General features: G+C 38.9%; 2 protein-coding genes across 2 annotated transcripts in view; both read right to left on the bottom strand.

The window, feature by feature from the left end:
• Window positions 1-1,056: 1,056 nt before the first annotated feature.
• Window positions 1,057-10,787, bottom strand: boka (BCL2 family apoptosis regulator BOK a). Its single transcript, XM_042516764.1, has 5 exons — window positions 10,609-10,787; window positions 10,113-10,447; window positions 7,264-7,392; window positions 3,531-3,694; window positions 1,057-1,711 (listed from the first exon to the last, which is right to left on the bottom strand). Exons 2-5 carry the CDS (start codon window positions 10,324-10,326, stop codon window positions 1,586-1,588), a joined length of 633 nt encoding a protein of 210 aa, XP_042372698.1. The 5' UTR covers window positions 10,327-10,447; window positions 10,609-10,787; the 3' UTR covers window positions 1,057-1,585.
• A 3,255-nt stretch (window positions 10,788-14,042) lies between these two features.
• Window positions 14,043-17,036, bottom strand: part of farp2 (FERM, RhoGEF and pleckstrin domain protein 2) — a 49,632-nt gene continuing 46,638 nt past the window's right edge. The window contains 1 exon segment of the mRNA XM_042483770.1: window positions 14,043-16,153. Coding sequence (XP_042339704.1) covers window positions 16,060-16,153 — 94 coding nt within the window. The 3' untranslated portion in view covers window positions 14,043-16,059.

The following is a 17,036-nucleotide window of genomic DNA, read 5'->3' as shown; positions in this document are numbered from 1 at the left end:
CTGCAGACGACTCACAAACACTTGTTTATTTTCTCTGAGTCCTAGTGCTACATGCCGTATAAAAGTGAAATTATTCACAGAATAAATTCTACTGATGAAATGAAATGTTATCAAAGTGCTCTTAGAAAACCTACTGAAATCTGCATTACTGACATTACAGTACACAGCAACATCAAACACTCACAGTGAACAAAAAATAAAGAAAAAGTTGCATTAAATGCAGGGCGCTGAAATATTAATATGTAGTAATCATAGGCTCAATTCATCAGATTTATTAGGGACGGTATTAAAATTATTGGGGTGTGAAGGGGGATGACTTATTGTAAAAAAATAATAATAAAAAAGCGGTGTGATAAGTATTTACCTTTTCTTCTGACGAGGAAAAAAACCCTGAACACTCTCCCCTAAACATCTAAAAACAAACAGATTACTGAATAAATACAGCCTGTTTTGCTTCAGGATGCTTCAGTTCAAGATTTTGTGCCCCCTATTTTAAAAATTAATACCACTCATTTCAATTTACCAATTAGTAGAATAAGTCGGAATTTAAATCAAATTACAGGATGACCTCTTAGGACACATTTGATGGGATTACCATCTCTTCAGCAGTGGTCACATTGCGGCCTGTTCTGCGTGCCAGCTGCAGCGCGCTCTCTCTCAATATTCAATTAATTTCAAAAATCGTTGTCTCTATTAGTCATAAAACATGGGAAAATAGAGTCCAGGTTCACGCTTTACAACCTGAGCATATGTTGTTTTGGTTTGTTTTGGGTTTTTTTTTTAAAAAAAAAAACATTGGGTGAGGTAATAAGCAGCTTGACGAGTAATTACTCCAAAGTAGTATGACATTTGTTAAAAAATATATATTAAAAAAAGACCTGAAAATTAGCACAAAAAGGTTGAAAAACAATAATATAATAAAAAGAAACAAAAAACGTGTTATGTGTCTTTTTTATAAACTTATGATAATTTTATCTCTCCTTTAAAAACAACAAACAAACAAACAGATTTTCAGATCATTTACTTGTCTCATCTCATCTTTTCCTAATTTCTTGCAGTTTGTCAAGCACCTTATGTTAAGTTGCTCATTGCCTTTTCCCAAGTTTTTCCTTTAAAAGAAACCAATACGTCAGGTTTCAGACGATTTAATGCTTGCAAAAGGCGTCTGAAGGCAGTACAAGAACACTGATGATGGTCCAGGTGTTTAAGGGTTAAGAAATACTACATACTCTATAATAGTTACAATTTTTGACCACTAGGGGGCGCCAAACCTCCCTGAACATGCTGCAAAATGAGCAGTTCTGCTGATTGTGGAAAAATTAAAAGCTAAAAACATTAACATGAGGTGATTATTTACATTCACATAAAGTGTGCCATAAAACTTGAACAATAAATACACAATCTAGCATAGGAAGCAGAAGAAGCACGGAAAGTCAGTTTCTGTGAAGGGACTGGTGTCCGTCCGTGAAGGCTCAGTGCAAACAAGTGTAAACATAATCCAAAGCAGTGGATGCTTTAGTGAAGATGTGGTGGAGGTGGATGGTGCGGGTCAGTCTGCTCAGCATCCAGTGTGTGACTCTGTCTCTCACTTCTCCCTGAGGAGGTACAACACGGTGGCCTTCACATAGTGTCCAAAGGCACAGACGGCAGACACCAGCCAGTGAGAGCGGAAGCTGGGATCAGTGTTCACCACACACTTTGTGACATCCATCTGCAACAGCAGAGAGGACACACAGCTGACAGTTACAAATATCTCAGCCAGGGGCGTCTCTGGGATTTAAGGATGCTGGGGGCTTAGCCCGAACCTCTTTTGTGATGAACAAACTCTATTTTGATGCTTTTTTTATGCACTCTGCCACCTTATATACCCTGAAAAACATGTTATTTTTAACTTTAATAATGAATTGTGATGTTAAAAATATTATCAGTTGATAGTAATAGTACAGAGTAGAAACATAATACTTAACAACTGCTATGAATAAAAACTTATTGACGGGAGCTGGAATTAATCATCAGAATCAAGCAGTACATGTAATCAAATACAAGTATGGACATATTAACAGATCTTTATCATCATAAGGGACTGTTCATTATTTATGAGAGAGGAGGGGGTGGTGCAACAAGGAGGAAGCATGTCAAATAATTCTTAAAGCACTGAAAAGGTATTTATATTTTTTATTTTGGATTATGGGAGGGGCATACAACTTTAACTTTCATATATTGTATATTCATTACACATAAATCTAAATATTTCAAGCCCTTGTTTATGTTTTATACCTAGTTAGAATCTGAAATCCAGTTTCTCAAATTATTAGAATATTTCAAAAAGTGATTAACAAGACAGAAATGTTGCTCTGATAGCGACTCGTCTGTATTCTGGGGTTGGGCGTTACCTAACAGGTGACTTATGATCAGTGGGATTCAGCACTGAGTACACCTCATCACAGCAGATTTTAGATGGGTCAGACTGTTTAGGGCATCCAAACTTGAGTTCTCTTATTTTTTCTGTTTCCACATGTTAGTGTGGATGTGTCCTGATGTTTGCAGTGTGCCTAAAAGACCTTATATATCCCACATGTGCTCTTAATTTTGTAATACTCTCAGACTGTGCCTTGACTAGATGTGCAACTCACCCACAAATATGCTCTCTCTTAGCCAAAGGCCACTCTGTAATCTCAGCAATGCTCGTTTCACAAATCTCCCTCTATAACTGGAGAGCGCTCACAGACAGTGAGACTCCGCAGAGAGCTCAGTTCAGTGTCAGTCCTGACACTAAACACTTCTCCCTCTCTTCAGATCCTTCATATCACTGAAAGTTATTTAGGTTTCCTACGCGCTGACATCATGTCCCGGCGCAGAAATATTACAGTTTGAGTTTAGACGGCCACAGCTCCCTCGTTTGTGCTCATGAGGTCAGTTATACAATGCGTCGCTCTTCGTTTTGTCACACTCCACTTCTCTTCAAAACAACACTGACTCGGCTGCCATGTCTCTGAATACATGGACGCATTTGTTCCAGTAGAGCAGGACGGGGCAAAGACACTGCCAGGCCGAGTCCGTCTCATGCAATTTACTGTTTCTGCAGGATTTTATCAGACAGGCATTTCACATTAACTCCTGTCTGAAATTGTGGCTCTTGTTTATGTCTCACGGTTCATTTTTTAACCCCCAAAAATAAAAAGTTACATTAAATTGGATCGGAATAGAAAGCCTCAGTCAAGTTTCTATTACAGTTTTCCATGAATGTCTGTGCAAACATGGATACTTCACACACAGAAGATCTACACAATCAGCACATTTTTAAGATTAGTGGCACCAATTCAGTATCTGACCAAATGTTCCTGAGATATGACACTGAGTGACGGACAGGAAAGTGTTTTTTCAGAACATTACGACGTCACAGTGAAGTTGACCTTTTGGATATAAAACATCAGAAATTCATCTTTATATCTTAATAGACATTTGCGTTAAATTATGTATCTAGAGACCTGTGAGTTTAACAAGCAACAAGCCAAAGAAGAATCCCTTACCCAGCCCCCTCTCCTTTTTAACCAGGACGTCAGGCTCTTGCGGACAAACTCCCCCATGCAGTCGACAATGGTATGGACCATAGCTGGATGGCCGTGGCGAACGCAGTCCACTGCCAAGGCTCCTGCCACAGCGTACAAAGACACCACCTTCCCCCACGTCACACCTGGCAGGAGACACATGAGATGTGAGACAAAATAAATGTCATTTAGGTCCTGATGTTTGATGCAAAAACAGATTTAGCAAATAAAGTCTTTGATGATTTGAAGGTTCTCGTCAGTGCCGACACACCGAGCCGACGATCAGCCGTCAATCAGCATCTGTCACCCTAATTTTTGTGGTTTGTCCTGCACAGCCGAACCTTGTCTGTTTTTTTTTGGTTGATTTAGGATGTTAAATTAGTTCTGGATACTATATAGTCCATTTATGAATGAATCCACTCCCTTTTTTTGTCTTTATTTTTATTTTTTACAACATAGTCAGCATTATAATTTTAAACATTATACTGCAGCTGGTAACTTTACAACCACACAAAATTAGCTCTTGAAGCAGTTTTTGCCAGTTTTGTATGGAACAATAATCAAGCATGTGTCATCAGCGCAGGGTGTTGCACAATGCACAGCGGAGTAAACAGCAGGAGAAGCCTGCAAGCTTCTGTCCTGTCGATACAGATATTTGATTTTGCCTCAAAACGAGTATGAACTAACTGTTAACAAGGCCACTGCATGCTCTTTGTTTTTCTGAAGATTTGCTTTTTCCATCCTCCTTCCAGCCTTTTGAATATGACGCAGCCACTGATGTCATCAAAAAAAAAACCTGCTCAGGGTTTCCCACACATTCATTTATTTGTGGCAGGCTGCCACAACATAGTCATTCACCATCACAAATAGATTTTTGGAGAGCTATTGGACTATATAAACCTCAAGTTATTTATACACAAATCTGGGACAGTATCAGAAGTAAACATGTCGCCACATGTCTTGGCCTCTCCCTCCCTCGCATGTGCGTTTGAATGCAACCTGTACTGAGAAGTGTGCACTTTTTTTACTTTGACGTTTACTTTCTGTGTGATGTTACTTTGAAAAACGATGTTTGGGAAGAACCTGTGCAGCTTCCGGCTGCTCCAACAGTCGTGGCGAACTTTAACTTTGGAGAAAAAAAAATGAATGTGAAATACACACGCCCTTATTTCATGAAGAGTGTCCTCATCCAAGACCGTACTGTCTGCACTCGCCATGCAGAGGACCAAAATGTCTGCCAAAAGTGGATCGAGAATATCAACTGAAAGGACTTACAAATAAAACAACTTCTTTCACTGTGCAACATAAGACCACCGTTATAGAGTCACGCCCAAAGATATTGCACGTTTCTTTTTTCGATGGTCATCTTTTGTCTGGGACAGCCCAAAATCACACCGTGTAGACCGGGCTTAGAGCACAGGGAGTAGCTCTGTTTCTGGGTGCTAAATCGTTGGCAACTGGACTAGCTTGAGCTTCTTTAAGACGTTTCCTCTTTTATCTGAGCGGCTTCAGAGACGACCTCTTGGATGAGAGGAAAAGCGTATTAAAGAAGCTCAAACGATTTCAGTTGCCTACAATTCAGCACCTTGAATTACCAAAAACCTGGATGAATCTTCACCATCATGTGAGAAACTCTCTGAGGATTTGTAGTTTTTGTTTTTTTTGACATATGTCAGCAGCTTTTTAAAAAAACTAATGAACACATGATAAACCCTCAGCAGCAGCCAGACGTCAGGCCTCCACATCCGGCCATCCGTCCCACAGAGAACCCAAACAACAGGCGCGGGCGGCAGGCAGGCAGATCGTTTTTCAAACTGGGTTCACATGTTGAGTAAAACGTTCTGCCGACGCACCATTTACAGTCAGACTATTTCTGCAGTGTTTACATGTCCAACACATATAAACTGAGCCTCAGCTTCATCTATCTTCTGTTACTGTCGTCCGATTCATTTCCAGAATCTTATAACGGGAATTTGCAGAGATGATAGTGAAGCTTGTAACACTGCTGTCTAACTTGTGCTACGTTGAGAGAACATGTAAAGATCTACCTTTAAACAACAACATTTTGTTACAGAATGGTCCAAAAGAGCCGAAATTAAAACATTTGAGAACTGCTACAGAAATAAAAGATTGGAGAAGTCTGGCAGCTACATTACGCTCCAATAATGTTGACCCTACACAACATTTCCCATCATGCAACTGTACTGTATAACTTGAAACAACTCTCATAATTAAAAATCAAAAAGCAAAAGCTCGCTTAGCTGGCATTGTAGATCAGGGATGCTCTCCTTACTTTGCTTGGGGGGCATATACATACATGTTTCGAGGATTTGAGGACTTATCAAAGATTTTAGGTCTTTGCTAGGATTTTAGGACATTTCGCACATTTTAGAAAATTTGTGGGGGATCCTCCTTTTGATGCTGTTTTATGCACTCCTGCACCTTATGGATACTAAAAGTACAAAAACAATTCCCAGTGTGAATCACTTTAATTTCACTGTGAATTAGAAAATGGTTGGGGTTGCTTTAAATAAAGGGCATCCTGCGCTGCTGGATGGCGTAACATGCACTCTGTGAGAAGATGCTTTGGCTGTCTGTGTCTTCTGGACATTTATGACTGAGCTCAAACACATGAGATAAGTCTGTGGTCATAATCTGCTGCTGCACACGACTTCCTCCTCTCACAGTGACATGTCTAGACTGTCAACTTTACTGTGTGTCCACATTTATACTGCGATCACTGACCCTGAAAACCGAAACAGACACAATTTATTTCTCCACATGAATAAAACCATATCAACGATCATAAGAGCGTGTTTGGGTTAAGGCAGTGATAATCAACTTACAGGCCGTGGGCCAAATTTGGCCCCCGACACGGTGCCGGGTGGCCCCCCAACCACTTCTTAACTAACAATAAAAATAAAGTGATTCACACTGGGAATTGTTTTTGTACTTTCAGTATACATAGGATGCCAGAGTGCATAAAAGAGCATCAAAATAACACTTGTTTATAAAAACAAGTGCCAGTGGAGAATCCCCCACACCCCCCTAGCTAAGACCCTAATGTCCTAAAATCTGAGAAATGTGCTAAAAATTGAGAAACATCCTAAAATCCTGGAAACATGCAGGGCTGCGACTGGTCCGGCTCAGTGATTTTCTAACTTCACACTGACCCGGCTCTGCTCAGTTTGCAGATGACTCTTCATCATTACCTCTGCTGCAGATTGTTTAGCTGCAGTCCCCGGGGTGAAAACCAGCCGAGGCCCGTGACTGAGCTCCCTGGGTGGGGTCCAAACTGTCTGTAACAATCACTCGCTCCAGCAACACGTTAACCTAATATGGACTCAAAGTCTTCCCGACGGTCCCTTTCCTGTAAGAGGATAATGACGGCAACAAAACCTCTCTGACTAACTGAAGAGTCCTGCAGGGGACGTGTTTACGTGAAGAAGTACGCTGGAATTAGTTTATAAATAACGTAAAACTGTTATGAGTAACAGAAGTTCTTCAAAAATATTTAATATCTTTATGGTATTTGCCTAAAACTATGAAGTTCCTCTTCCCAATGACAAGAAAATGAAGAACTTCCCTAAAAAAACAAATGCTGTGTAAACTTCCTTTTTTTTCTGTGTACCTGATAACAAAGAAATACAGTTAGTTCCCATAATGCACGCCTGCTGCACACACGGCCTGATTTACCGCACAGGTGAGGACCTACCTGTGGAGAAAATGTCTGCAGCCACGGCCAGGAAAGCATCGGACACAATGCTCTCCGACGCCACTGTGATGTTGAGCTGTCGCGCCACGTTGCGGTAAACGTTGGGTCGAAGGTATTCCAACTCATCACCTGGTCGAAACACACGAGAGAAAAGCAGAGTTCATACATGATATACCCGAAAATTTCCAGGAATTTAAGACTACATTCTCTGTAACAACCATCGACATTCCTTAAAACGCTATCAATAAATTATTCAAAATGTATATATAAATTATTTAAAAATAATTTAAAATAATTTGTTGCTTATTATGTATGAGAGAGAAGGGGTGGTGCAAAAAGGAGGAGGCATGTCAACTTTTTTATTTATTTTATTTTATTTTATTTTATTTTATAGAAAACACGCCATCCCGCAGGTTTGGTAGGCATGCTCTCTGTGACAAGTTTTAGACTTTTTTTTTCATTAACATTTTTTTCTCTTTTTTTTAATTTTTGAGGAAAATATTTTCCTAATTTGTTTTATCATAACCAGAAACTGCAAAAACAGAAATTATCATTAGATTTTCAAATTTCTTATTTCTATTATTATGTATGTTTGAGAAACAAAATTCTGTGACTTTTTCTGAACTTTCAGGATATATTTAGTTTTATACAACTTTTCCAGGCCTGGAAATTGCTATTGGCAAATCCCATGAAATGTCCAGGGTTTTCCTGACTGTACAGGTGATAAGACATTTGTAGTGCCTTGGACCTTTGCATGAACACACAATTAAAGCAAGCACTTCTGTATAAAGCAATAACACAGCATTCCTCTTTAAAAACTAATATTTGACTTCATTTAAAAATAAAATTCTTCCTTTCTTTGATTCAAAACCATCAGTGGTTTTGCTACTACAGGCTGACAGGATGAGATTAATTATTTTTAAGTGAGTTTTTTGTGGTGTTTTTTTATATATTTTTGTCATTTTAAATTCTGGGTGTTTTTTAAATAATTTTCAGGGTTTTTTTTCTAATAATTTTCAGGTTTTTTCTAATCGTTTCAGGGTTTTTATTTCAGGTTTTAAAAAAGCGTTTTGCATGTTTTCATTTGAGAAAGTGGCTCAAATCTCAGCAAAAAAGTAATATTTTCCAAAATGTTGAACTTTTCCTTTAAAAACTGACTTTACTGGAACATTTAGCTTGATGTATGAGCAGTAGATGTTCTGCTGTAACCTGAAGTGACTTCATATCAAGTCGACTTTTAAGGAAAACAAAGTCCAAAAGTAATTGATCTAATCTCTTCAGTTGATTCTGGATCGCAGGTTTACCAACTCTGTTTTGGCTGGTTTTTGAACTCCCTGCAGGGAAGTGTTCCCAAACATGCCCCTGTTTTACCTTTCTGGATCTGAGTTTCCACTGAATTGCTCAACCAGCTAACCTGGAGGTGGGGTGATAACCGCACACGGTGACGTGAAACCTCAGACGAGAAAGCGAACCTGCAGTCTGCCGCTTTTCACACTGGGCGAACATCCAAAAACGACTTAAATGAAACCGTGTCCCTCATCTTTCAGGGGATTCCCAGTAATCATTTCAAGGTGTTCCAGGGAAAATGAAAAGTGATCCCACAACATATTCCTGAACAATGAGCAGTCCAGAGGAAAATGTTTCTGCGAACCACAGATATTTGTTTCGTGGGTATCAAATCAACGTTTCTATGTAGAGTGTTGCCTATGAGCATGTGGTCATTTGGAGTCTCTTTGTGGTCATTTGGAGTCTCTTTGTGGTTGTTTTGTATTTTGGTAGTCACTGTGGTCTTTCTAGGACAATTTTGTGTCTTTGTGGTCAATTTTGTTGCTTTGTGGTCATTTTCTGTCTCCTTGTGGTTATTTGGTATATTTATAGTTGTGGTCTTTGATGTAATTTTGTGTCTCTTTGACAAAATTTTGTAACTGTTTTTGGTCTTTTTTGTGGCTTTATGGTAATTTTGTGTTTCCCTGTGGTTGTTTAGTATTTTGGAGTTGTGGTTTGTTTGAGGTAATTTTGAGGTAATTGTCCCTTTGACAAAATTTTGTATCTTTTGTGATCATTTTTGTGTCACTTCATGGTCACTTTGTAACTCTTTGTGGTCTTCCTGTAGTTGCTGTGGTCTCTTTAAGGCAGTTTTGTGTCTCTTTCACAAAATTTTGCATCATTTTTTGTCTTTTTTTGTCACTTTGTGGTCATTTTGTGTCTTCTTGTGGTTATTTTGTATGTCTGTAGATATTGTAGTCTCTTTGAAGTAATTTTGTGTCTCTTTGAAAAAATGTATCTATTTTGGGCCTTTTTCACTGCTTTGGAGTGATTTGTGTGTCCCTGTGGTTGTTTTGTTTCTCTCTGAGTTAATTTTATGACTCATTGAGGTCATTTTGTGCCCTATTTTTGGTCATTTTTTGTCACTCTGTAGTCATTTTGTGTCTCATTTTGGTTGTTTTGTGTCTTTGTTTTAAGTCTGTGAGATAGTCATGTGTTTTACTGGTTAATTTTGTGCCTTTTTTTTGTTTTTTTTACACTTTTTGGTTGCTTTGTGGTCAATTTGTGTCTCTCTGTTGTTGTTTTATTATCTTTTTGTCATTGTTTTGGCTCTCAGTTTTTTGTGTGTTATTTCTCAGGCTTATGTCATCGCCTTTGTGCAAAGGCTTTCACTTAAGAAACATTATCATTGCGAAACTTTTACTTGTTTTCAATGTGGTATTAATACTTCTACTTAAGTTAAGGAACTGAATACTTCTTGCACCTCCCACTGACTCCATGTATTCAGTACTGTGGATATCATGGGTCACTCTGTATCTGTGATGGTCTACCACAGAGACAGCAGACCACCCACAAGAACTCACCGAGCCACAGCAGCACCGACGAAATCTCTCCCAGAGCCCCGCCTGATGCAGCCAGCCCGTGCTCTGGCTTAGACCAGCCTATCCCGGCACGGTTCAGCCTGGAGTGGATGTAGTCCCTGCACAGTGCTTTGGCCTGGGACACCAGCTCCTTGTCGGTGGGCGAGCGGTCAAACACTTCAGCCGCAAACACAGAGGAGCGGCGCAACATCTCCATGCCCCCGTCCGGTCATCCGCCGCCGGCTGCGCTGCTCAGCTCCCCGCCTGCAGCGCCTCTCACTGCGGCCACGGCGCGCGCCCTCCGCCCCTTGATGGTATGAAGACTTATGGAGATTATTCTGCAGGAACAAACACGCGGATTAGTTTGATGAAGCTGTGAGGTGAAGCTGCAGGTTATACAAACCCCAGGCTGAAGAGCAGGGACATTTAGGACGAGGATATCTTCTGCGTAAAGTTTCTGCGCTCACAGTCGCTTAAAGGACAATTAAATGACACTTACCCGAGATTTAACAGGCTGAAACGCCCCTGCAGTCAGGGTTTCTCCTGCATTGTCACTGAGCAGAGGAATGGATTTGGGTTTTCTGAACTGCAGGTTTGCAGCCACTCAAGAAGTGAAAAAATGCTTCCCAGTTTACAGCCTGACAGGCTTTCCTTCTAAGGGCACTTATTGTGAAGTCCAAAGGCGGAGATAAGAGGGCCGATACAAGCCCCGCCCCCTTCCCAACACACACACACACACACACACACACACACACACACACACACACACACACACACACACACACACACACTAATCATCCCACACCTGGATTTATCAAACTTGTGCAAGCACAACAAAAATCACCAAATCTCAACTCTAATTCTCTTTTTCAGTACTCTACACATTGTTAACCCTTTGAAACCTGAGCCAATTGCTTTGATTTCTCTGATAATTAATCTATAATTTCTTGCAATGTGTGGAACATACCTTATCAAGTTGCTTATTGCCAATTTCCCCATGTTTTTAATAAAATTATATCACCAATTTGCTCATGTTTCAAATGTTTAAATACTTGTTAAATGAATCTGAAAGCAGCACAAGAAAAGTGATGTCACTCCAGCTTTCAAAGGGTTAATATGTATCTAGTCTTACATCCGTGTGTGATTTCTGACACATTTACTACACATTTGTAGTATTTGTCTTGTCTTAGTCTTGTCTTAGATTTGTTTTGCTTCTATTTTACATACCACTCATGCTTTTGTTTCATCCTAATTATTTCTGTCCTTTGTTCTAATTGAAAAATAGATTGAGATGGAAAAAAATCACTGTGTTTAGTGTTGGGATGGTCCCACAAAAATCAGTTTTTTTATTTTTTATTTTTTTACCAAGACTTTGCTGCGTTTCATGCTGGAATAGTGCCATGAAAAGTTGTTTTTGGCAGTGACATTGATGCATTTTGTGCTGGGCTCATACCACAGAAGTTTTACCACAGCAGCATCAACTGGTTTCTCCAGTCCTGATTGTACCACCAAAACTGGGCTCTTTTAGCACCAAACATGAAATTTCAGAACCATAACGAAGTGGTTTTTGTGTTTAAACTTAACTAAACATAAACCACAGCATCATAGAAATGTAAAGACACAAGTGTCAACACATCCAATAAATAATAAATGTCACATTTCTGTGGTTTGCAGAAACATGCAATGCCAACATTTATTCTGTGGACTGGGCTGGACTCATGAATCAGCGTTTCTGCACCGCCCTGTTGGTGTTTCACTCTTTAACACGCGGAGATAAGGTGAAATCACACACGGTCACATGGTGTCTGCCGACTCATTATACTGTGTTGCATATGAGGAAGGTCAGTTATTATGTGTTCCCTCTGTGACACACTAATCCAGTGATTAGAGCTGAGCCTGTGATAAGGATTTGTAAGCGACACATTGCATTATCTCAGCTCTGTCACGTGGAAAGCTACATATTTTATGCACTTATCAAATCTTAAACTGTCTGCGAACCTGTTAGATAAAGGCAGTGGAGTGCATGTATGAAGCAGAGCAAATCCACTTCTTGGATCTACACATGGAGACAGTGGTGATTCAATATTAACTTTAACCCTTTGAACCCTGGATCAACAAAACACTCTTTCAAAAACGCAGGGGAAAAGGCAATCAGCAGTTTGACAGGAAATGCCCCACCTGATTCAATAAATCTGTAAAAGGTCATTAAAAAAGAGAGAGAGAGAGTTTTTACAAAGTTATCAAAACAAAAATATATCATCTGATGATGAAATGAAGGTTGTATAATATTATTATTATTTTGCATTTTTCTAGTTTTTTAAATTACAATTTGTTCTGTCTGTTTCTGATTTATTTTCAAGGTAATTTTCTTGTGACTTTGTTGTATTTTCTTGTTAATTTTGGGGTCATTTGTGGTTAAGTTGCTTGGTGCCTTTTTCTTTGTTTTTGAATAAAAAAAATTAAAGTAGTTTGCTCAAGTTTCAGAGGTTTAATGAGTCATTTTTTAGTGTAGCTGATGTGGTTATACTATAAAGTCATGTTGTTATTCTAGCGAGCAGCTCCACACCTTCTCCACTCCTTAAAAGAAAATCGTTTGAATTAATTGCCTTGGCAGAAGACAGATATTGTCATTTCTGGGGAAGCCGGCGCACCCTGAGAGCTCGCTGTTTGGACACGTTTGAGGAATGCCCCACTTTGTTTATGACTTTGCAGATTCTTGTTAAAACTGGAAGCAGGAACTCTTCTACCTGTGACTTGATCACAACATAAAGATCAGTGAGACATTTCCTTCATTCGCCAACAGTGGTCGACATTTTTTACTTAAGTCGTGTATTTAACCCTTTGAAACGTGAGCAAAAAATTAAGAGGGCGATGAGCAGCTTAACAAGAAATGGCCCAAAAATTGGCAGGAAATTAGTAAAACTTAACAAGATTATTACCTAAAAATAATGTGAAAAAGCCCTGAAAAAAACAAGACTAATACGAAAAAAAGGAGAGTTAACAAACTAAACTAAAAAGCAAACAAATAAACAAGAAAATGATGTCAAGACAGTGCTAAATAAATTGCAATACTTTTCTGTGTTTTAAATATTTATAATTGAGAGAATTATACATTTAGCTTTCTGGACATTTTTTTCTATTTTTTGACAGTACTAATAATACTACACAGCAAATTTTCAGGTCATTTCTTTGTCACCTTTTAATACTTATTTACTTTTATTTTTTATTCATTTAATTTTTATTTATTTATAAATTTTGCAGGACACTTTTTGCCAAGTTGCTCATTATATTTTTTAAAAAGTTTTTTAAAGAAAGAAGAGCAAATTTCTCAGGTTTCAGAAGTTTAAATGCTTGTGAAAGGCGTCTGAATGCAGCACAAAAAAATAATAATAATGTTGATCCACGTGTTAAAGACATAAGTACACTTAAGTACTTTACTTGAGATTTTTGTAACTTGTTACTTGAAATGTGAACTTCAGGGAACTAACTGAAATGTAAAAGCCCACCACAAGACATTAGTTGAATATCAACAGGCAAAATCTTTTCAGATAAATCTGCAATCAGCCTGTCAAACCGTTTTTTATCAGCACAGAGCCGAAGAAAGTGTGATATCTTTCATTTGTTAGGTTTTTATTGGAATAACATGAAGACTACATCCAGGAGCACGGCCCTGCTGACATGCTGCTGCTACACAATAAATAGGAGCAACACACTGTATGTTAACTGTGCAACAGTCGGTCTCTTACACACACACACACACACACACACACACACACACACACGTCAGATGGTTTGGAGACGACCTCTATCATCACCTTTCGTTACAGCTCCAGTGGCTTCTCCACACACACACAACACACACACACACACACACACACACACACACACACACACACACACACACACACACACACACACACACACACACACACACACACACACACACACACCACACACACAGAGGGTACAGATTCCAGTCTTCATACAAAAAATATACCAAATAATAACCACGGCTTCATGTGGCGTACTTAATAACGGACTCTGGTCTTAATAACGGACTCTGGTCTTAATAACGGACTCTGGTCTTAATAACGGACTCTGGTGTCTCCCATCAGTCAGCTCCCACTCGCCTAAAACAGTCCGACATCATCGCCGAGTACGATTACCTCAAAATATGTTCTTCTGGTTTGTTTTAAGGAGGAAAATCTGCAACTTTTACACACAGTAAACACTAGAGTAACCACTGCACAATTTATCCTCAGACTGTTATCCCTATATGCAAAAATAAAAACAGGATACATTTGATTACATTTGATATTAAAAGAGAAAGAAATGTAGCACCAAACCGGCCAGAACGCTGCCTGTAACTAATCAGGAGATTCAAGCACAACAGCTCCCTTTTCAACACCTGAATCGTCCCTCCACTGACAGGAAAATAAAGCGTCGGATAGAAATAAATACTGCTTATATGAAAAGTTTTTTAGCAACATTGCGACGCAGCATGAATTTCCCAAAACTTCCCATGAATCTTCTCCTCGCAAACTCGTGTCAACATCCTGTGAACCTTCTGCTCGCCTCCGTCTCTCTCACACACCTCTGACTCTTACAGAGAGCACATGCCATCCTGTACCTTCGTTTTCCACGTACTGTTTATCGCCTTTGGCCCAGTCACAGCGCAGAGCCAACAAAGCTTCAGTCTTCATGTACTTCAAGGGTAACCTTGGTACTTTTCAACCCTATTTTTTCATGTTTTTGTAAGTGAATAATGGAAACATTTTTTTAAAAAATGGTCCAGAACTGAGTTGGAGCGCTGCAGATAGCAGTAGTGAAACATGCTGCAATGTACTCCTCACAGGTTCACCATCAACCATCAGTTTTTACAACTGACAGACTCAGATTATTGTTAAATGTGACGGACAATTTACACAAAGCATCCCTACAGTGACAGATCTTACCTGCAGAGTAAGATTTTTTTTTTTTTTTAGCAAGAAACAGCCCTAAAGGTACCATCCCCAAATCCACCAGACTCCATAAAAAACACACAGTAATTTTACAATCAGAAAATGTATTTCATTCAATGTCAACTGAAGCAAAATACTCACATACTCATTACAAAAAAACCCACAAAAGCCGTCTTGGTTCGTCTTTCCACTGTTTCAACAATCACTAACTCTGGTTTGGCTGAAATTAACCCTTATTTCACCCAGTTAGATGTGTCAATATGCTGAGATTGAAAAGAGGATGGCAATTTTAGGGCTGTTTCTGGTTAAAGAAAGAGGATTTTACTCTTTATTAAAATAGTCTATTTGTGTAGGGATCCTTTTTCTAAATTGTCAGTTCTTATAAAAACAATCTTAGCCTGTAAGTTGCGAAAACAAGCATTTTTTTTGTGAATGTACACTGATGGTGCAAACATACCCTGAGTGGTTACATCGCAGCCTGTTTTGCAGCTGCAGAGATCTCTTTCAATACTGGAACAATTTTAAAATTTGTTCCCTTTAGTCACTTGAAACACAAAAACATGGGAAAATAGGGTCCCGGTTGGAAAATACCAGACTAACCATTGAAGAGAAAAGTCCCTCACAGAGCTTGTATTAAAGCTCTTTGTGTTTGAGTTGGTCCCATTAAAACAGCATTTCCCATCAGTCTTTGCCAGCAGCAGCCAGACTGAGCGTCACACATGCAAAAACTGATCAAAATGTACACATCTCCCTTTCATTATATCCTGGGAACAAATGTTATCATTTACACCGTTAATCAAGAAAAACACACGGACCGTTAAGAGTTAAATCCTTAGGCTGAGAAATGTTAACATGTCAACTGGCAGTATATTTCAGTCTCCAGTTGTTATCATCTTCCCTTCACATAAAAAAAAAAAAAAAATTACAACGAGAGAGGACAGTCTTTGTGACGTCCTGGAGGCCCAGCCTCCAGACTCATGATGCTTGATTCAGTTTCCGTTGATCTCCATGGGACCTCCTTTGGGTATGAGCAGGCTCACCCGGCCCGTCGTGCTGGCTGCACTCTTGATCACCTCCATCCACCTGTGAAGACAAGACAGCAGCTATATGACTGTTACTGCACCACGTCAAAGACTAACTAACCCCACACTTTTTGATTTTGGTGCCTCTTCCCTGGAGTCTGAAAAAAATCTCAAAAATGGACAGGGCTGGAAAGGGATCATGGACACACCCAGTCACCAAACCGTGCTGACTCTTGATCCACAGCACCTCCCTGCTCGCTGCACACACTCAAACGAAAATCCAATCTGTAGACTGTGTTTGACAGTAGAGGCTGATATTTTTTCACAAGGCTAATTTCCACTAGTGTGTCAATGGTGATTCCCACTATGTCTTAGCATCAAGCTAATGGACTAAGTGGTAGTTTTACATTCCTAACAAACCTCAACATTATAAAAAAAAAGACTCAAAATTTAAAAAAAGGGAAAAAACGCATCCAAAAGACTCAAAATTTGAAACCCTCTAAATTATTCTTTAAAAATTACAATACTTAAAGACCACGAAACCTGGGAATTATTAGAAAAATTACAATAAAGTTGTTAATAATAAAAAAACACTGAAAAACTCAAAATTACTTAAAAAGACATAAAAACAACCCAAATTAAGTAAAGCTTTTAGATTAATGTAGTGAAATTAAAAAGTAAAAATTTTCCTCTGAAATATAGTGGGGTAAAAGCATACAGTTTTATGAAAAGGAAATACTCAATTTAATTTAATTAATAATCTTAATTTATATTGCTTTTTGACTGGAATAAGTGGTTTGGGCGGTTTAGTTACTCTTAATTGCCGGCCTTACATACTTACTTAAATACTGAGCATATTCATATACTTTTTAATAGGTAATTATTTACTGTTTGCTCTCACTGTATTTCTGTTTTCTATTATTACATACTGGTGTTGGTGTTTA

The sequence above is a fragment of the Plectropomus leopardus genome, chromosome 3, assembly GCF_008729295.1.
Source record: "Plectropomus leopardus isolate mb chromosome 3, YSFRI_Pleo_2.0, whole genome shotgun sequence".
Lineage (NCBI taxonomy): Eukaryota > Metazoa > Chordata > Actinopteri > Perciformes > Serranidae > Plectropomus > Plectropomus leopardus.
Note: the sequence above shows the minus strand (reverse complement) of the source record. Positions and strands in the feature narration are given on the sequence as shown.